Here is a 21,012-nt window from a genome sequence, read left to right as displayed (position 1 = left end):
TGATAGGGAGGGGGTTAGCGTGGGTGTCAGTCCGCTGTGAAGTTTGTGCCCAGGCCAGGAGCTGTGTGTAGGCTGACTCCTGGTGCACGCAGCTCATTCTTCCTTAAGCAGAGAAAAACAGTGAGGCTGGAAGCTAAGCTCCCACTGGTCTGAGAACACATTTATGGAGTACTCCTAACTAGCGTGCTAGTCCTGGTGCTCCTTATGGGTTATTGTACTTGGTTGTTGTTTCTGCCTTTTGCTACAGAAAAGGTGTATTTTATAGAGCCAGTTATCTGAAGATGCAGCCCTAATAACAAAAAAGGTAACGTTGCTACTGAGGTCTGTTCAACACCTCTCAGGTGGGGGTTGGATTCTGCAGGCTACCTCAGATGGAGCAGCTGGCCAGGGCTGAGATTCACTCACCATACCTACTTCCCATGTAAAAACGGTCCTTTTTCATACCATGAAATTTCTTAAGGGCTCGGTGCAGAAATTGAGACATTCTGTGTGTGTTAGGATATGCCAATCTTAGATGAAGTATCTGACTTGGCACATTTATTCACAGGGACAAATTCAGTTTCTGTGAAAGAAAGTCAAGTTGCTCTTATTGAAACACAGCTCCTTTCTCTTCCCCCAGCGTTCTTTAAAAGCTGACAGTGCCTGTATGTCAAGAAAAGCCCTCTAAGCCTTCACAGTCTTTGATTGGGAAGTCTGAAATCACAAGGTGACATCAGTGCTATTTTTGTCTAACGACACTGGTATCTGGACTCTGGCTGACCTTCTGCTCTAGTACTATGCTATGCTGCCAAAGTACACGTTCTTTTTTTCTCAGCTATTTCCTTGGTTTACTGGCTTCAAATTGAGAACAGCACAGAAAGTCTACAGCTCATTAGTCCCCTTTCAGAACTTTGCTAGGGCAACCTCTGAAGAAGGTAATATAGTTAACAAGCTTGAGCAATCTCTAGGAGTACTATAACCCTGATCCCTAAATGGTGGCCTAAATCTTTTTAAATCATGAAGAGAAGCTTCTTGAACCAACAGGGCATGCAGAAAGGACTGATCTGATTGTGGAAATAGGAGTGCAGTTGCTTCAGGCAGGCTGGGCTGTCCAGCTGCAGAATTGATGACTTCTTCACTGCACTCAGATGTGAGGACTGCAGGTCTCACATTTGACATGGCTTTGCATGACAGCTCGGCAGATATGTGTCACACTTTCCAGGATATTACAAGTGCAGTGCAAGTGGTGAAACACAAGGGCCTCACACTGCACAGCTTAAGAAAACAACATTCATTATGGAGCCTGTGTGTATGGTTTTTTTCTTTCTTTTCTCCCTTCTTGCTCAATACATTCATCCATATATAACGAAGAGCTGTATTCTGGAAAGAAAGGCAGCAGTAGCACATGTGTGATAATTGACAAATTCCCTGTGGGCTGCAGAGAAGGATCAAGTGGAATATTAGTAATGTTTTAATGCATTTGCTTTTTCTGGGATGGAGAAAGGGCAGGTGGGCATGCCCTTAGTGTGTTATACTTCTAACCCAACATCACTCTTTACAGATGTTCGGTGACATTCAATGCAATTTTTATGAAGCTCTATCTCTAGTCGTTTCCAATATCTGAATTCAATTACTTTTTGTAGAGAGGTAAAGCATTAATTCATTTCTTCATTTATGAAAAAATACATGGAAAAGTATGCAAGTCACTACGAACGTCAACGTAAACGATATTTGCTGAAATTTATTTAGCTTTATTATCTAGAGGCCTAACTGTAATAAGGTTTTGTGCAAATAATTCCTGTCAGAACCCTCAAAAGTCAGGCTTGTTTTAACACTGAACATTTGACTTACGAGTACTTACATCAGTGCAGATTTACTGAGGGTCACAGTGTAACATTCAATCATTTGCTTTACTCACATTCAATTCAAAGCATACTTTTAAGTAATGCTCAACAGTAAAAAGATTAGATCACGGCACATAACTTGCTTTGCTATTACTTTATTTCGCTTTCAAACTTCAGAAATATTAGTTAAAACATTTCATTAAAACGCCCCAGACGATAATTACACCCTGTCAGCATCACTATGTTCAAATAAAAGAAGCCATTATCAATCAAAGCTTTAGAAGCTGATAGAAAAATAGAGTCTGTCTCAAAAACAGTTTGTCTCTCTTCTTACAGATGTAAAAGATCTATCTGCTACAGTTCCATCTGGATTAACTTGTCTTCATTAAGCACAGCAGCCAGGCTGCTCGTTCCCAGCTCCTGGAGTGGAGGTTCAGAGTGTCTGCTAGAAAGAGTTGAAAAAGAGCTCTATAGAATTAAAAAGGAAAAAAGAAGGAAGCTTAGGGTCTGGTGGGAAACAAGCTGCACTTGGTGCTCAGCAGTGTAGTTGTCACCATTTGCTCTCATGCTGTTATTCCCAGAAATCTGTCCTGCGGAGGACAAACAGCAGCAGGTGGGAATGACTGACCAAGCAATGAGGGCTTAGTACGAAGAGTAGGGGACAAGTACAAATGTATTACTGTGTTCCCTTCAGTGGACAAAAATTGTGTCTATCCTTCTCTTTTCCTAAGGATTCACTGAGGAAAATATTTCCTTACTGTGTAAAAAGAAATAATTTCTGCCTTTTTCATTGCCATCTACCAAGCTCAAATCTTAGCTGGGTACCAAAAGCTGATCAGGAAATTGCTAAACTAAGCATAATGGAAGCCAGGGCTTAGCAAAAGCTCAAAGGAGGAGCAGAGTTCCACGGAAGGATGTTGCTTCACCAGGCTAACTTTAACCAAGGACATTTAATCATTCGAAAGAGGCCAATTCTTTCCTAACAAACCCATTTTTAAAGTAGCTCTGGCAGAAAAAGGGAAGCAATGCTGTGACAAAACATTTCCATGGGAATCCAGCTGCTGCCCCAAACTGCTACCATTGCCATAGACATCTATGTTATCAAAAGTGAGCTATTGGAGAGACTTTTGCACTCTCAGCTGATTGGCACCACTTATCCAAAGCCTGGTGACCAAATTGTTCAGCTAGCCTGTTGTTTAATTTCTTGTGCAGACTGAAGAATTCTGTAGGGTCATTAGGAATGGGAAGAGGAAGTGTCTGTAACCATGGTGGGTGGCCTTCTGAGTTCGTTTTTCACAAGGCAGCTTTCGCAGGCAGAGCTCAGACGATGTCTGTTAAACAGGTATGATACTGCTTTCCTCAAGTGCTCTAAGCTGTGAAAGGTGGGATTTCTAAATCCTTACAAAAAACCCTATGCAAATAAGCCACAATTTCACACAATCAGTTCATGATTTTTTTGGTGTAAGTAAACACTGACCATACTCTTAAAGCCTAACTGAAGCTAGACTAGAACAAATACTCCATAGTTTTCCTCCACAGACAATCACAGCGCTATTATTTTGCCAGACAGAAGAGTTATCCAAGTTTAAATCAATGTTTTAAAAGGAAAATTGTAAGAAATGTTACTTTGGGGGTGGGTGGATGGGAAATATATTCCTTCATTTGACTGGATTCAAGTGAACGCTTTCAGTCTTTGAGACTGATTTCCCCTTAACCTCTCAATGAATTATCTGAAGAAGTTGTCGTCTTTCACTTGATGCAAATCTCCCAGTCACTGTCAACTCTCAGGGCTAAATTTTCCAGAATCAGCACAGCAGTCTTCGTATCGTATGTGAAAACCACTTCTTTTTCTTTCCCACCTAGGAAGGAGAAGAGAACTTACTATATGATTTAGGAATAACCCTTCTGAAACACAGTTATACGTGAATCCCTTCAGTTTTTAATTCAGACCATCTCTACCACTGTTGGAAAGGACTGAACACAAAACAAACAGTAGTCAAATGTGCCAAGAATAACTATATGTATGAAAATGAAAGTTGGTCCATTACCCTTGGAACAGGCTGTCACAACAGTGGGTTGTTGTCCAAGTCCCAGAAATACCACCCGCTCGACTACACATGTGGTTCGGTATTGCCCGCTCTCATCTGTGCAGCTGAAACAAAGAACAATATTTTGTGTGCTTACTGTACATCACTAGAAGTTCAGCGTTACACTAGGAAAGTTCTACTTCAGTCTTACCCAGAAAGTTCTCTAAACCAATTTCCTTTCCTCTATTTACCTCTCTCCTGTGAAACAAGTAAAATTTTTCTGCTCTAAAAAACTAGGATGAAAGTCAATTTTCATTTTTGGGGGCAATCAGAATGTTACAATATTCATCTAAATGACTTTTTTTTCCTCCTGTAACTTCTAGATTTGCAAGTAATTTAGCAACACGCTTCATTTCTATCTTTAAATTTGAAGATGTTCAGATTTGAAGCATGCTTTCACCTGCATCATTTAAGTAGCCTACAGCTTTGCTGCTTCTAAATGTTGTAGTTTGAAAACCAACTAACTACTGCATATTTTTGAGACTGAAGATGGTAATGAAATGCCTTGAAGTTCAATCTGCACCACACAGCCCTGGGGGCAATAGACTTCATTAGTAAAAGTCTAAAAGTGGCAGTTCTAGGATTTCTTCAGTAGCTACTGCTATTCTGGGAGCTTCACTAATCAATATGTAAGACTAATATTTCCATGTTTACAAGACATTTCCACTGATAGTATGTATGCTGGGTGGCTTCTATCTGCCTCTGTTGTTCTTACCTGGAAGAGAGAATGTTCTTGTGAAAAGCAAATTTTCGGTACAGGAACTGCTTTTTGTGGAGATACTGAAATGAATGTCCATCATCCAGGTAGAGCTCACCTACTGCACAGGCCTGTGAAACACAACAGATGGAGTCCAAGCTAATGGCACCTTCTAGTATTACACAAAGAAACATAAAATAATGTTTCATTATGCATTATGCTTCATAGCAAAGGTTGTGGGGTTTTTTTTGTGTGTGTATGTGGTTTTTGTTTGTTTGCTTTTTTAGCTACTTGTATTTCCAGAAGGTTCAGGGAGTCCAGCTCTGAGTGTGCTCGAAGACTTGGACATTCTGGTTCTGCAAGCTGATTTAGGTGCCAGGTGTCACTTCATCTGTTAGAAAAGACTCTTGTGTGGGAACTTCTACCTACATGTCCAACAAGTTTGTGCCCTGACAATTCTCTGCTTCTTCTTCCAAAGGACTTGTGGAGGGCTGAGAAAAGTCAGAAAAATGTTCTGCCCATGCTGCGCTCTGACAGTTCCACTCTGAGGGAACACAGTGAGGGAGAAGGGAGCCCTCACCAGCAGAAACATTAGAGGGCCATTGGAAGCACCTTTAGGCTTTAGGATAAATGTGGCAAAAGACAAATTTGTAAGGAGAACATTATTTCAAGGTACCTCTGTGTTCAGTGCCACGCGGAGCTCATAAGAAATACTTGTCATCCATTCAGTGGATTTTCCAGCTGCAGTCTTAAGAGGTATCACAGTGCCCCCTCGCTGGAATATGGGTATCTGCCAAAAAAAGGCCAGCATAGAAACATTCATATAACTCTGATCATACAATTCTAACTGGCAACCAGAAAATCTTAAGTTTTTTTCTTTGCATATCTCAGAACGGAACTTTTACTGCAAGCACGTAAAGCAAACTATTCAACTAACATACATTCTCCAGTGTTACTGGGATCTTCAGAGTGCCTTCATCTTCCATTCGTTTGAATTTTCTGAAATCATACCAAACCTAGGAAAAATGAAAAGAGAATGAGCAGGAGGTACATGGCAAGATCTGTTCCCTTTGCAGATAGTTATTTTTTACTTCATCTCTGACTTTCACTATCCCTAACAACCTAATTAATGTGCAAGAAATTACATTTACTTTTTAAGTTCAATAACCTTGGATAGTAATGAAACTTTATTCTTTCCCCAAGGCAAAAAATAAACCTATCTTTTCTACAGCTTGCAGAACATCTTGCATGTTTTAAAGCATCTGGTAGTTCAAAACAATTCTTTATTTTTCTTTTTGGTCTACAAATGTTCTGTTCCAGAATGACTGTATTTATACTGAAGTGAAAAAATAACAAAAAAGACCTACACCTGAAACTTCCCATGCATCGCTCTTGCGAACAGGTTTAACTACTTCAGGTGAGCCAGGCACTGAATTCCCACAGAGATCATGATAAGAAAAATGTTTCTTAGCCAGTTTGGAGAGCCACATCTATTTTTCTTCTTATATGGAGGAAAAGCCCTTTAGAAAGCTCTGCAGTCTCTCTCACTTTCCTTCACTGCTTTCATTTGTCTCTAGGGTTAAACCTTAATCATTCTTTCCCTTCTGAACTCTTTTTGCCAGATTCCTTCCCTTCTTACACTTAGCTGCTGCAGCCAAGTAGTCAGCGTAGGAGTGGATCACAGTGCCATCCTGTGGAAAAGGAAGGCTTAGAGCGGCACAGAATGGCTGGTGTAGTGGCAGTGCACAGCAGTTATGAGATGGGGAGCTGGGAGGTTGCTGTACAAAAACATTTCCATGGATTGAAAAGCTGAGCAGCTTTGTATCATCCTCACCTCCTTTGAGCCTGGAAGCAGAACATTCACTGCCTTGGCCTCTTTGTCTGTGACTGGATACACCAACAAAGCATTTCCTGGAGAAAAGCATAAACATGGCAATAAGTGACTGATGTGGTGCCTGAAGCCTCATCTCATCACAGCAGCAGCAGCAGTCTGCTCTGGTTTTGAGTGGGGTTGTCAGCTTCCTATATTCATTTTAAGGGATTGCTTGAGCCACATCACACTCACTTGAGCATACTGTGCATTCACTTTGTACTAGGGAAAAAAAGGCATATAAGGAGTTGATGACTGCTCAGGTCTCATTCTGCAGCAGCACTGTTATGCAGCTGGGCTGTACTGCACACCCAGCCACATAGGCTTACCTAGCATGTACTCATCTTCCACTCCAAAAGTTTCTAATTTCTCTGGGAACTCTATCCAGAGAGGCCTAAAAAAAGACAGACAGTGGAGTTCAGTTAGTTTCTCCTTTCCCACCACCCTGTTCAAGGCCTGCTGGTTTTTTCAGGCTCCACTTTTTCCTTTTCTTAAAAGCTATTAAGAATTGAAGATAGAGCAAAGTCCTATTCCGTGACTTAAAATACCACTTTAAGGTGCACTCCAAAATACCTATGGTTTGGCCTCCGGCAGCCTCACTTTCTTCATTGCTGCCTTCTTCTTTGCAAACCTGCATTACAGATGCCTTCCCTCTAGCAAGGCAGGGATAGATGAGCCTTTCTACCAGCAATGCTGACACTTGATGACGTAGTCCCTGAGCAAGTCCTTTCTGCTCTGTTTTGTAGCATGTCTCCTGGTCACACACTGGAAAACCTGCTCTAAAAGTTCAACTTCAGCCTTTCTCAAAAAAGAGAAGTGCAATAGTCATCTAGATACATAATAGATGTGTATAGTTTGTTTTGAGAGATATATATATTTAAACTTAGGTGTGTTTTATTTGCATAATAATGGGTAAAGGTAGATGTGCTGGAAAAGGAGAACTCTAAGGGCAAATTCAAAGGCACAGTAATCCCAGAGAAATGGATGACATTTATCTCTCGCTGAAAGGACTGCTGCGTTTAGTACCACTGTGAAATTTTCTTATAAGTTAAATAGCAGCAGAACAAAAGCTCATTTGCTAACTTCATTTCTGTTCTAGATTACTAGATTTTCTACTAAAAGAGAAATGCTAAAATATACTACAGAGATAAATAAGCTAGTTATCAATATGAAGTAAGTTTTTATAACACCAACAATACAGCAGTAACAAGTGCTTTCATGAGCAGCAAAATGGCCTTTATGTTTTTAAGCCAGCAATTTCAGAGCCTACTAAGCACGGTTTTAAGTGTGGTTTGGAATACCAGACAATGTTCTTTATTATGAGAAGTTTGGAGTCCACAGTTCTTTAAAAACAATTTTAAAGACTGTATGTGAGTTAGTGTGTCTTAAGTGTAATATAGTAAGAATGATATTTAGTTTCCTCTGGTAAGCTTATCAAGGCTTGCAGACAGCAAAATAGAATTTAGACTTCAAACTATTTAAGTAGTCACAAATGTATGAAACAGTGATTTAAGTTCCCTCCTCTCAGTGGCTTCCTAAGGATAATCACTAGCCTCCTGACTTACGTGCTTACCTCATAACTGGTTCAGCCTCTGTGTGTGCCCGATAGAACAGTGTGTATAAGTATGGCAGGAGGACGTAGCGCTCTCTAATGGCTTCCCTGATGATCTGGGTGTTCTTCTCCCCAAAGAGCCACGGTTCTCGCCGTTTGCTCTTCATGTTAGAATGACCTCTGAAGAAGGGCTGGTAGGCTCCAGCCTGATACCAGCGAACAAGTAATTCTGGTTCTGGATCTCCAATGAACCCTCCCACATCAGCTAGATATTGCGCAGACAAATAAAAATACACATTTTTGGAAATTATTCTGAAGAATTTGAAGTTCTCCTCTAATAAGCATTCCAAGTATATAAATTCATGAATTTCACAGTGTACTTGCGGTTCTGCTGTTGGATAGCCGCTTGTCCAATTAGGAGTGGAAAACTGAGGCAAGAAATTATCCTTTAATAAAAATAGCAAGAGAGTTTTAGGAGGGTTTGCACCTCCAAAGACTGCTACAGTGATGCTACAGACCACCACCTAGAGATCTCTGTTCCAAGTCACAAACACTACAGAAAGACTAAGTGGAGAAGTGATGGTGAGAGACAGGTTTTTAGTTTCTGAACCAGATTCATCTGTGAATCTGCCTGGAAACGCACTGGATTGTTGAAGCCTGGTGGCACTAGTGGATGTATGGTGAGCAACTTCAGCCATATACCTTACCTCCACAGAATGAAATCCCTGCCATGCTGATGGTGAGAAGCATTGGAATGGAGATTTTCAGGTAACCCCACTCCGCTGTGTTGTCTCCGGTCCACACTGCCCCTGAAAACACTCAGTTTCAGGATTACATAGGAAAGCTGGGTTTACAATTCAGTTTATGCTTGTAATTAAGGAAAGAAAACAAGAATGGTCATGAACTATTGTTCATTGTAACCTTTTTTATAATACATGCATGATCTTGAATTATACAAAAAGGTGCACAGTGTTTTGTCACAGGATACAGATTGTTACTTGAGTGTGCTTTGCCAACCTTTCCTGAGCTTCTTCATTTTAATAATTTGCACTCTTAAGACAGTTTCTGTCTTCTCTAGACTTACTATTACATGCCAAGCTGAAGAAAGCAAACCAATAGGGAAGGCCTGCAGCCAGTCCTTGCTTACCATACTTCTGTGATCCAGCAAAGAAAGATCGTGTGAGAACAAATGGTCTCTCTTTTCCAGAAGAACGTTTGATGAGTCCTTCAGCAGTTGCCATTTGCTGAAAATCAAGAACATAAAAGCTCAGAGAATGAGCTCTACAATTAAGATATTTGATAAACCACCTTTTTAGCTCTTTGTCTCCTGATACTCTACCTGGTAGAATCCATAGAGGTTGTGTAGTTCCCGATGCTCCCAGTTGTTGTAGTGCACAGCATCTTTCTGCATTGTTAGCTCTGCCCCTTTGAAAACTGATGGCTCGTTCATGTCATTCCACACAAAGAGGATATTAGTGGACCCCTATGACAGAGTTGCAAGGTCAAGGTGATGTGACCACGAGCTACAGGAGAGCATGCCTATATCACCCCTTCTGTGTTGGCATTGTAGTATACACGGGAATGCAAGGGCTGTGCTAGATGATGGGTTGCAAAAATGACTCCACTCTGTCCATCTACTACTACAGGTAAGTAAGCAGTTTCAGTGGTGGAATATGGGTATCCAGTAAATAAGTCCATGGAGAAAATTCTTGTACAGTATTTCAGCTTACCAAGATACTTTCCTGTACATAATAATAACACAACTACAAAAGCCACCAATTTGCTTAGCTAGTAGTTTCTCTTCTTTATTTTTCCCACTTTTTAGATTTTCTGGTACATGTAGATCATTGTAAATAGATACACACCTTGTATGTTTTGAAGGCAAATTGATCTGCATACCATTTTCGTACTTCAGGATTGGTGAAATCCAGATAGTGAGAGGAACCTGTGGATGTAGGAGATTCCAGTTATTTAACTTATTTCAAGATCTTGTGTTATCTTTCTACCTCAATACAGTGTGCTTTCTACAATGAGCAACAGTATGATTGTTTCTAGCTATGAGCAATGGCATCACCTGCAAAGCCAAGAGACACAGCAGAGAAAGCTGTACAGCTGAGCCAATTAGAACATGAATGTACAAAGCCAAAGAAACCACAAAGAAATAATGAATAACTACAGAAATAGAAGTATTATGAGAAGTTAATTCTACTTTAGTGGCTCCCAATTCTGTAAAAGTTTTAGAATGAACAGATTCTAAAATGAGGAAATGGAACAGATTTGTTTTGTTTTGTTTTGTTTTTTACCTGGCCAACAGATTCCCTCAAAATCTTTTCCATTCCTGTCTTTCACAAAATAACCCTTTTCTTTTCCCTGTGAATACAGGGTATACATAGGATCAGCTTTAATATGGGGATCTACAATGACGACAAGCTGCCAAAATAAGAAAATAAAATGCATTATTAACATCGACCATACTGAGTAAAACAGTAATATTTTACTTTTGATAAAAGACATGCATAGAAACTACCAGTGGTGAAAGCTTGCGTTAAGTTCAGTACTGGGCTGCTTCCGAAATATGGAGCTTCAAAGGGGTCAAACCTGGCCTCATGTTCAAGGGTAGAGGACAAACTATGAAATAATACAATGGCATGAGAAGCAGGATTAAAAAAAATGCCCACTGGAAGCACCACCATACTGCAACACAATCTAATTTACTCTGTTGTAGTTTTCCAGTATCTGAAATACTTTGGTTAAAGCTGACTGGGTAACTTTACACTGCATATGAATACTTTCTTCCTTTCTGGTATATTATATACCTTGCGTTTTTTCTTCCTGAGAAGTTCTTGCATTCTCTTGGGGTTCTGGAATTTTTTCTTGTCCCAGGTGAAATACCTCTTGCCATCTGTATGTTCTATGTCCAGCCATATCACGTCATAAGGAATGTCATGTTCATCAAAACCCGCATCAACTGTCTTGACATCTTGTTCGTCTTCATAATTCCACCGGCACTGATGGTAGCCCAGAGAAAAGAGGGGAGGTAGTGCTTGAGTGCCTAGGAAGAGTACATGAATGAAGCTAATACTGTTAATGCTTTTCAGGATTTTATCTACAGACTATGAAAGTTAATTTAAGAGCCATGATTAATATGTAGCTGTCTGCATACAGGGAATTCTGGCCTGGAATTTGTGACTAGAGCATGTTTCTCATACCCAAGTGATTGAAATCTTGAAATAACAATGATTACAACAAGCTTAACAGCCAGAAAGCTGTAATGATAATGCATGACAGAGAAGGTATTTCTTGTTCGGTGACACTGAAAAATTATTCCAGTAAACAAAATAATTTTATTCTTTTTTTTTCTTCCTAATGTAAAAATATTACAGATGAGCTTAACTGTAATTAATGCAAGCAACTAAATAATCATGGAATTACAGAACATCTGCAGCTGAATGGGAGCCACAATCATCAAGTTAAACTTGAGTACAATAAGTTCCTCAGAGATTCTCCAATGTAAATCTGCTGTAATGATTTGAGTTAGTACCTGTCAGTTGTGCAAACTGCTTGAAGATATCAAATGCTGTGGGTCCCATCAGCAGAAAAACATCAATGATTCCACTTTCTGACATCCAGCGCACATCGGTTAGAGGCACTGCCCTCTGCTTAGAAATATCTGCAGCAGATTCGGTGGGTATGTGCTTTAAAGGAAACCAAGGCAAAGCTGAGTAATTTGCTATCAAGCTTTTGTTCACTGAAAAGCCTAAGATGGAAACCAATAAAATCTTACCACTAACACATATCTGGCAGATACTAGGAGTAAGCACTTCAAGTATATTATATATTGTTCACAAATCCTTTGTGTTGCATATCAGTTACACAAAATAAAGATGGCAGAAAATAGATAAGGAGGGGCAAAAGAATTACAAAGTTTCTGTAATTAGAGTATAATCTCACAGCACATTTGCTGCAGGATCTTTAGAATCATTCGCTAACAAAGAAAACTAATAATTTTAACAACATAATCAAGTGTTGAAATAAAGCAAATTTTTTTTCACTATTTCAATTTTAATAGAAATTTGTGCTTCAAGACTTGAGCTTATCTCCTGAACTTCTTGTTTCCTGTAGGCCAACTACATTCCACAGATATATGAGCTGGCTGAGCTGATATGTGTCAACTCCAATAATTTAAAAATTCCATAAAATTTCTCAAATTGAAAAAGAAGTCAAGGTTTGGTCCACCCTTTTACATTTCTGCTCCAACATCATATATTTCCTCTCTCCCTTCTCTTGTACACCTATTAAGTTACAAGTTCCACAATTTGCCTTTTGAAAGAAATCACCTGTTCTTTTCAGTGCTTTAATACAACAAATTTTGTAGTAGAAAGGACAGAACAAAGAGACTGACAATTTTTCATTAGGGAGCAATAGATAAATCTTCAACAACATTGTCATCTCCCTGTTGGCCCTAACTTGTGGTGTTTTTGGTGGTTCTTAAGTTCTGAGACAAGTGGGCCAATCTCACCTCAGCTACTGCCTTTGTATTAATATCCACCAGTGTTTCTGAAGAATTCAGCCAGAAGATCCCCAATGTTCTGTCAGGCTTGTGTGCTATGAGAAGTGGCACTGAACCATAAATACCTGTCTTGTCATGTATCTTGTGGCCAAAGATGTCCAAATTATAAAGTCGGTACGCATCACCATCACTACAACAAACAAACAGATGTGTTTGTTAGATATAAACATCCTTCACTAGGCCAATTTTAGCTCTACTATAATTCAAATAAACACAACAAGCACACTGTATGATAGTCTTTTGTTTAGCACCCAGGGCAGCCTGGAACAGCATAGAATACAGCATCTTTGGTTCTATCTATCTGAATCAAGTAACATTACTGCTACTGAGACTACTGCTCCTTTGGTCCAAGTCCTAAAATATGAATTCTGAATTCTGTCCCCCATAGAGCTGCTCCTTTAAAAGTTCTGCTTGAATATGACTAATCATGCAGTTAAAAAAAAGGCATGGAAAATTGTGGGAGAACAGAAGAGATCATTTATTAAGTTGCAGAATGTAAAGCAGAACAACCTACTTCCTATGGACAGTCCATGGTTCAATTTGCTCTATCATTAAACTAGAATACACGATACAATATACATATTGCATAAAATATTTAATACAAAGCTGTTTGTAGTAAATTATTGAGACAGTGTTGCAATGCCCCTCTACAGTAATGCAACTTGCCATTTTTACCTTGTGTTTTTGAGAAGAAGTGATTCTGTGTGTTGTGGTATTCCATAAAGATGGTCAAATCCATGTAAAGAGAAGTCCATGCCTACAGAACTAGGACCTGTGGTAACAACATTAAAACAGAAAAGTACAGAGTTCCATTCTCAGGCTTTGCTGAAAGCAACAAAGCAGAACAATCTAATTGTAAAAAATAAAAAAAATAAGCAAGTTTTAACAGTTAGGTATGTCAAACTTGCTTTCAGCTTCTTCCATAATAACTTACATACTGCAGAGGTAATCTTTTCTATATTCTTCTGGTTTTTATGTGCTTAAATAGATAAAATGAATTGCCTTAATAGAAACAAAAACCCACCAAACACAGTAACAACAGAAAAACAAACATGTAATAATGGGTAACTCCTTTATTATGTAGTAAAGCTACTTAGATTTATCTCATTTTTACCCCAGCAAGGCAAGCTTAGTGGCACAGAGGTACAGCAAAATGAATGCTAGAGTAGCTTGTTTTCTAATACTCTTCCCTTCAGCTTCAGCCAGATGAGTAGCATGGAGGAGAGCTGCTGCCAAATATAACATCGTGTCACATTACTCAATCCAGAGGAAATTCTGGGAGGTGACTAGAGATCGTCGAGACTGACAAGCAGTGGCTCACTCCACCAATACTAAGAAGGAGCACAATCATGTTGCTGGCCTAATATATCAGATACAGCATGAAGAACAAGGGTGACAGTCTCCTGCCTTTATGTGTCTCAACTGTGAAGAAGCCCTTGTCACAATAAGAAACATACTGCAGTTGCTGGGCAGTGCCATTTGCAATAGAAGGCTGTATGACAGAAATAACTAACAGACAAAGCAAACCAAATGAGAGTTAATGCAGCTGCACAGGCAGAAAAAGGACATGAGTTTTCTTAATCCATAATTTAAATGGCATCTGAGCTACTGACTGACAGATATTAATACCCTTCTTAATATCCCTTAAGCCTGCTCAGTATTTTCCTTTTTAGCCCTTTTTAAAGGTTCTCTGTGAAAATTATTGCTTGGCTATCGTGATCTGTGATATGTCATGAGAATGAACAAGTGAAATCAATGTTATGTGACAATACATTAAAAAAAAGGAAACAACGACATACAGTACAATACATATTAGTTGGCCAGTGTCAAAATTGTACACAGGTGATGAAATGGGTCACATTTAATGCACTTCCTCCTGATCAGGAATCTAATGAATAATCTAATGAATACTTCCAGTTCTTTTGTCAAATTTGTTACCCACTGACATGATATAAGCAAGTTAAAAGGAGTGAGGAAGACACTGATAAATGTTAAGTAGCTAAACAGTAATATGAACGTACAAAGGTAAGTACAAAGCAGTAAAACTGTTTTCAGAACTATGCTGAGACTTACCATGAGCTTTGACATCTAAGAAACTGCCAAATTTCTCTTGCCAGAGACACAGATCCTCCTGATTATCCTAAATAAACAGAAATAACTAAGCCTGTAAGTGCAACTGCGCTTAACATGCATTAAGAAAAACATCTTTATCCAGATGAGATTCACATATTATTAACTAACTGTTGTTTTTTGGGGGTGTCTGTTGCTTTTTTCTTTTTTTCTTCCTTTTGTTTTTTTTTGGTTTTTTTTTTTTTTCCGAAACAGGGCTAATACAAGTAAATGCAAAATGCTATTTATATTCTGCTGCAGCAGTGTGTTTCCCCCAAAGCAAACACACTCTTTGGCAGAGTCCAGACTTTGGAGCAAATACACTGAAAGCAGCACAGCTCCTCCCAGTTTTAACCAGATATTGCAGTAAGCAGCCATCTGCTCTACGGGAGGATAAAATTACATCATAGGCATAGCTCAGCCTTCTGAGAAAACTGCTATGTGCTACATGTGCTGTCATGACTTGGTCTTTTTCCACAAGGAGTCTTACATCAGTACTAAGCATAGATGTACTTGTAGGTGTATCATTGGACTGTTGCAAAATAGGTCTCTTTCTTTTGAAATGCTATTTAAAAGGAAAAGAGATCTTTAAAATGACCAGGAAACTCCCTGTACTCTGAATTAAATGAAGAACAAAAGAGCAAGAATTATCTAAATAAAAAGGCCACAGAAAGACATTTTAAACCCTAACTGGTGCCTCTTATTAACCTGGTAAAGCACATGAACCTCAATTCAGCTATGGATTTGGAAAATATCTCTATCTTAAATACTGGGTCCTTTCTGAATTTCACTAAGAAAAAATTACATCAGATACATCTCATAAAGGAATAGTTGATGTTGGGGCCTTTGGTCACAATCATATCTCATGTGAATGAATGGCCCAGAAAGTCCCCAGCAGTGGCTGGTGATTACTTTGCCTGTTAATGACTTTTTGGGAAAAAATCACAAATGTGATTCTATTTGCTGTTACCTCTTCTACACAATACTAATGCTGGAATTGGAGCAAGTGTGGGTTACCTTAGAGGAATCACCTGCTGCCTCCTCATTTTCTGCCGTAGGGTTTCTAGTGAAAACAAATATATGGAAATAATCAATTTATTGTTAACATATGGAAAGATTTCAAACAAAATTCACGTATCATCATGTACTACTTTAAATATTATACAGACGTTTCACATGTAGGTTGGAAAAGACGTTGAAGATTGGCAAGTCCGACCACCAACCTGACCTACTAAGTCCTATCACTAAACAATATCCCTTAATGCCTTATCTACACATCTCTTAAATACCTCTAGGGAGGGGGACTCTACCACTTTTCTGGGTAGCCTGTTCCAATGCTTGATGACTATGAAAAAAATCTCCCTAATATCCAATATAAACCTCCCCTGAAACAATTTGAGACTGTTTCCTTGTGTCTTGAGGTGCTGAACTATGCTGAAAACTGAGGTTATACTTGAGAGCTTTAATTGGCAAATCGTTTTAATATTCAGTGTCTTGAAATAACCTTAACTCCTTGCCTGAATTAAGTTCATCCTTCTGGCTTTCACATTTGTTTCTACCTGTGCCAGCATTTTACTCACCCAGAAGATCCTCATGTCTTTATTCTTAATTAGGGGTTCTCTGTTAATTAATTTTTTAAAATGATTCTTTTTATGAGAAACACACTTGCTATGCTCTTTTAGTAGCCATGCAATGTTCTGCACTGTAGCTTCTCAACCTTCCAGAACTGTGCAGTGGGACGGACGTGTAAGCTCTTGCAGATACTTGGAACACTTTAATTCAAACAAAACTTACTTGACTAATTTATAAGGTGAACAAAACTTACCTAAGGAGCAAGTTTAGTCATAAATGGAGGTAAAACTAAGAACGTTACACTACCATTGCTCACTCTCAAGAAAGACAAGACACCAGTTTATTAAAGAATTGGCAAATAAAGGTGGTTAGCATGAGCATATGGCTTCTGTGAAGGATCCAAACAGTTTGCATTTAATTGACTTTTATTTCTATAGATTTCAATGCATGAGAGCTTGTATTATATTCAATTCCCATAGGATTGTTTACCTTCAGCTGCAGCCAAATTAGTATATGGTGGGATAAAAAGATACTGTACCTATCACAGGGAGGGGGTTGTAGATGTTCAAAATATAACAACCCATTGGAATTCATGCTCAGAACAGTCTCATCCTTGAATTGTAGCTCAACCTGGAAAGGGTTTGCTGTGACTCGAAGCTTGTAGTCCTCATTAACACTTGTCAGCACCAAAACACCTCCCTCCTTCTGGGACATAGAGAGTCTGGCAAACGAAAAGCAACAACAGCTTTATATGAACCAGCAGCACATGAAATCCACTGTAGCTAAATAACAGTCTGAAATACAAGATGAGTAGAGGCTATCTCTATACATTATAAAAACCTTGAGGCTTGTGTTGAGGTGAAGAACCCCAGAAGTAAGTGCTGTGTTCAGGCTTCACTGCACATTGCAGCAGGTAGCTAGAGAACAACCATTAAAATTACCCATGGTATGCATTTCTTTCATATTTGCATGTAATGCATTTGGTACAAATTATGCAACATAACGAGCAGGCTACTTTTTCACTGCGTCAGATAGAGTCAAGTTTCTCATATGTATGACAAAGCTTTATCCTCTGTATCTAGCATGATTTTTTGCATGTAAACATGTACATTTTAATTTTCTTTTTCTGTAACTATACCGCAGAGAAAAAACTGTACTGTTGCACAAATGAGAGAAATGGCAAAACAACTTTGCAAATAAGACTGTGTAAGTTACTAAGGTGCTAAATCATCTTCCCATCACTTACTTCTGAGTGGTAGGTTCCTTTATAAGAACATCAGGAACTTCATATCTTGCTCTGAGAGGAGCTGCCTCATTAATTTTAAGCCTAAAAATATTGCCTTCTATCTCATAGATCTCAACTTGTAGAAGAACCTGGGAGCAAAAATATAGATAAACTGGAAGTGATAAAAAAATCAACTTTTCCACTCATCATCATCAGATACTTATTGTATGGAAAAAAAAACAATCTACATGCCTGCTTTCTTTTCTTCAGTATTACAAAGCAGATGAATTACCATCCATCTGAATTCACACCAGCAAACTCTGCTTTACTGCTTCAAAGAAACAACTCTTTTTTTTTAGGTGGAGTCTTTATTTTCAAGCAAGGAAAATGGGTGGTAAGCACTAATGTTGAAGTATGGATAATTTTACTACTGTGCTATTAACGTAAGTAGCAGGGAACTATTAAGATGGGGGCTTTTTGCAAAAGCATCAATGATCTGTGTCCACCGGTACTCACAGTGGAACTTACACTGATGAACCACATCAGAAAGACAACTGAAGAAAACAGGTGATACTGATATACTCATCAAGATGTGAAACTTGCTATTTTACACTTCTGGGAACTGGAAAGTCACTGACTTTGTTCAAAATGACTTTTTTATTTTTTTCTCTTGTGGGGAATCTCTGCAGTCAGAATTTTCATCCTGTGGGTTCTCACCCCTCCCCTGTTTTTTCATTGTCTGAATCATTTCTCCTCCAAGTCACAAGATTGGCTTAAGAATTTTGGCCTGGTGTCTTTTTCTTTCACCTAGAAGCCAATCAGCATCACTGTCTTCAATGGCATTCTTCTTGCTCTGCCTTAAGTGAACAGATTAATACTGACTAGTAAGGACATTTTTAGCCTGATGCTTTGCATCATATTTTATGCAACTACTACTGAAATCTCTCAAAACCTTCTGCAAACATTATCTGACCTACTGATGATAGTCACTCCTTGTTCTGTGAGGACTCTCTTCTACCAGATGAGATCTCACCTTATTCTCCTCATGGATAATGTGGAATTTGACATTCTTGTCACTTAATGTGACTGTATCCAACAGTGCTCGATACAAGGATTTTCCAGGATGTAGAAGTTTCTGACGTCTGTCAAGACAGAAAATTATTTTCAGTCTCCCTAATTGTTGTAGCTTCTATCACACATAGGAATGTAATAATAAAATCTTCACCTAATTTTTTTTTTTCCAAACAATTATTATCAGGAATAAAATGGAATATAATTCTAAGCACACGCTGGTGTATATTAATGAGTTGTAAAATAGAGGGATTTGTTCACCCATCACTGTCCCCTTGGTTTTTTGATTGTTTTGTTTTTTAATAATAACAGGTTTAATTCAAGTAACCAAAATCTCATTTGCCCAGTTACATTCCCCTTTCTCCAGGACCTCAGAAATTTCAGCTGAGTAATCCATTTTTCAATTTTTTTGTCATATACCACTGCTTGGTTTCCACCTCTCTCCGGAGAGAAGCTTCTACATTATATAGGAATGAAGCAACATGTTTGTAAACTCCTGCATATACAGCAAGGAGAATGCTTTTCAAGGGATACTTCTGGACCTAATGAGACATATCTTTTTTGCAAGCCCCAGTGCTTGAGCTGTGGAACTAAAAGCAGGAACAGAAGGAGAGGCCAAGGACTGGATGGGCTGCAACCAAGTTTTGACTGCACTTTTTGGTCTTTATTATGTTGTTAGGACAGAGACCCTGAAATCAAGGCTCCATCAGGTGTCTGGAGGATTCTCCTTGCTGAGTTAGGTTCTATAAATTAATTATTTGAAGATGGGCATCTTTGAGAATTCTTTAAAGGGATGCTTTTTTTTTAATCAATAAATGGACTTGGTTTCCTTGCAAACAGACATTGCACAAATGTGAGCAATCACATAAAAAATTGATTTTAATTTAAAAGTAGAGCAAACACAAGATCTGAGGCTTGGTAACGTGTGGCAACTTCCTGCTGAGAAATGAGGCGTCTTAAAGTCAAAATGGTGACAGACTAGAGAGGACTGATGTGAGAGGAGGAGCTCTGCTCCCACTGGCAAAATGCTGTTTGGGGTTTCAGAGCATTACATCCTGCAGAACAGAGTATTTGAAACTGTGACCAGTACAAAAGTGGCTGACTGCTGTATTAACTGGGCAGTTGCTCTTTTTATGCAGGCAACACTGGATAGAAGACAACAGAGGTGAGATTACACCTTTTAAAATATGTTGAATAGCACATGCTGACAGGTGAGTGGCACAGTAAGGTACATCCTGAAAGTAGCAAGCTTGCTGTGATTAAAAACTGATGTGAAACTACTTCCTATAACTTTAAATACAAAACCCTACGCTACAGTTCTGCTCTTTACCTGTAGAAAGCAATCTGGCTGCACTCCTTAAAGTTGCTTTTGTCCACAGCTTCATCTTGAATGCTGGAAAGAGCATATAACATTTAAATGTGACACATGAGTTGACGGGTGTCCTCAAGAGCAGTGGGGATTAAGCAGAGCTCAGACAGCTGTGACATAAAACATGCTGGACTTTGAACTGTTGTGTGCATATGCCACTTCCTTTTAAACTTGAGTAATTCTGGCAAACAATTGAACCTGTGAGTAACAGAGCTGAATTTTCACACAAGTGAATTCTTAGGGCTTTTCTTTTTATTTTTGGCAAGTTTTGTATGTACTGTAGCCCTTATAGTTGAACAAGTTCCAGTACTAAGAATGGAGAATCAGACAGGACTGGCAGAAAAGCTGCAGCCCTTTTCTCTCTGCAGAGGGCCCGATGAGGGAGGAGGCTGCAGATGGCTCTGCATTACTTCCAGAGAACTTCCAGGCCGATTATAAAGTAGAAAATAGTTGGCTTGCCGGAAATAACGGACTGTCATCAGAGCGTTTCCCCTGGTACACTGAGTTCAGCCTCACACGGAAGAGAGCAAGGCTTTAGTATCAACAAACGTAGAGCTGAAGCTCATAAAATACTTACTGATGATATACGTACACCATTAACAAAACACAGATGGCAGCCATGACGACTTGGTCACAAGCGAACTAAGCTTTAACATACCCGGGTCACTGCACAGACCTCACGGTGACCACCCATGCCAGCAATGCAGCCCTCCCTCCTGCTGCACGCGTCCACGAGCCCGGGGGAAGCAGCGGTCCGGCGGCCGCAGGCCTGTCCCCATTTCTGCCGCCTCCGGGCCGCCCTTGGGGCCGGGCCCGCCGCCGCTATCCACCCCGGTGGATAGGGACAGCAGGGAGCGAGGGGAGGCCGGGCATAGGAGCCGTTACCAGGCGGCGTTACCTGGCTTCCCCCTGCGCGGCCGCCTCCATCGCGGCGCCGTGCGGGGCCGGGCCTTCCCGCGGCAGCGCGGAGCCGCAATCTGTCACCGAGCGACCCGCCGGGCAGCGGGCGGGGACCCGGGCCCAGCCGAGCAGCGGCTCCGCCCCCGCTGCCCCACGGAGCCGCGTCG

At 39.7% G+C, this 21,012-nt stretch overlaps 1 protein-coding gene across 6 annotated transcripts; it reads right to left on the bottom strand.

Moving 5' to 3' along the window:
* Positions 1 to 1,964: 1,964 nt before the first annotated feature.
* Positions 1,965 to 21,009, bottom strand: GANC (glucosidase alpha, neutral C). 6 transcript variants are annotated; one of them, XM_015864330.3, is made up of 24 exons: positions 20,844 to 21,009; positions 19,907 to 19,969; positions 18,539 to 18,647; positions 17,527 to 17,654; positions 16,819 to 17,001; positions 15,726 to 15,771; positions 14,673 to 14,739; positions 13,275 to 13,371; positions 12,549 to 12,729; positions 11,571 to 11,724; positions 10,846 to 11,081; positions 10,333 to 10,459; positions 9,895 to 9,974; positions 9,369 to 9,512; positions 9,177 to 9,273; positions 8,737 to 8,838; positions 8,051 to 8,294; positions 6,807 to 6,871; positions 6,442 to 6,518; positions 5,549 to 5,623; positions 5,284 to 5,397; positions 4,626 to 4,738; positions 3,872 to 3,975; positions 1,965 to 3,682 (listed from the first exon to the last, which is right to left on the bottom strand). In XM_015864330.3, the coding sequence occupies exons 1-24, from the start codon at positions 20,870 to 20,872 to the stop codon at positions 3,573 to 3,575; spliced, it is 2,745 nt and encodes a 914-aa protein (XP_015719816.2). In that variant the 5' UTR covers positions 20,873 to 21,009; the 3' UTR covers positions 1,965 to 3,572. The 6 variants fall into 6 exon arrangements, 5 of the variants coding, with proteins under 5 accessions (XP_015719816.2, XP_085406448.1, XP_085406445.1 ...); XM_085550322.1 differs by having other exon boundaries at positions 12,665 to 12,729; positions 20,844 to 20,939; XM_085550319.1 differs by lacking the exon at positions 20,844 to 21,009 and adding an exon at positions 20,523 to 20,581.
* Positions 21,010 to 21,012: the final 3 nt, after the last annotated feature.

The sequence above is a fragment of the Coturnix japonica genome, chromosome 5 (genome assembly GCF_054131305.1).
Source record: "Coturnix japonica strain WE chromosome 5, WE-NBRP24, whole genome shotgun sequence".
In the NCBI taxonomy this organism is placed as follows: domain Eukaryota; kingdom Metazoa; phylum Chordata; class Aves; order Galliformes; family Phasianidae; genus Coturnix; species Coturnix japonica.
This window is presented reverse-complemented; position numbering and strand designations above follow the sequence as displayed.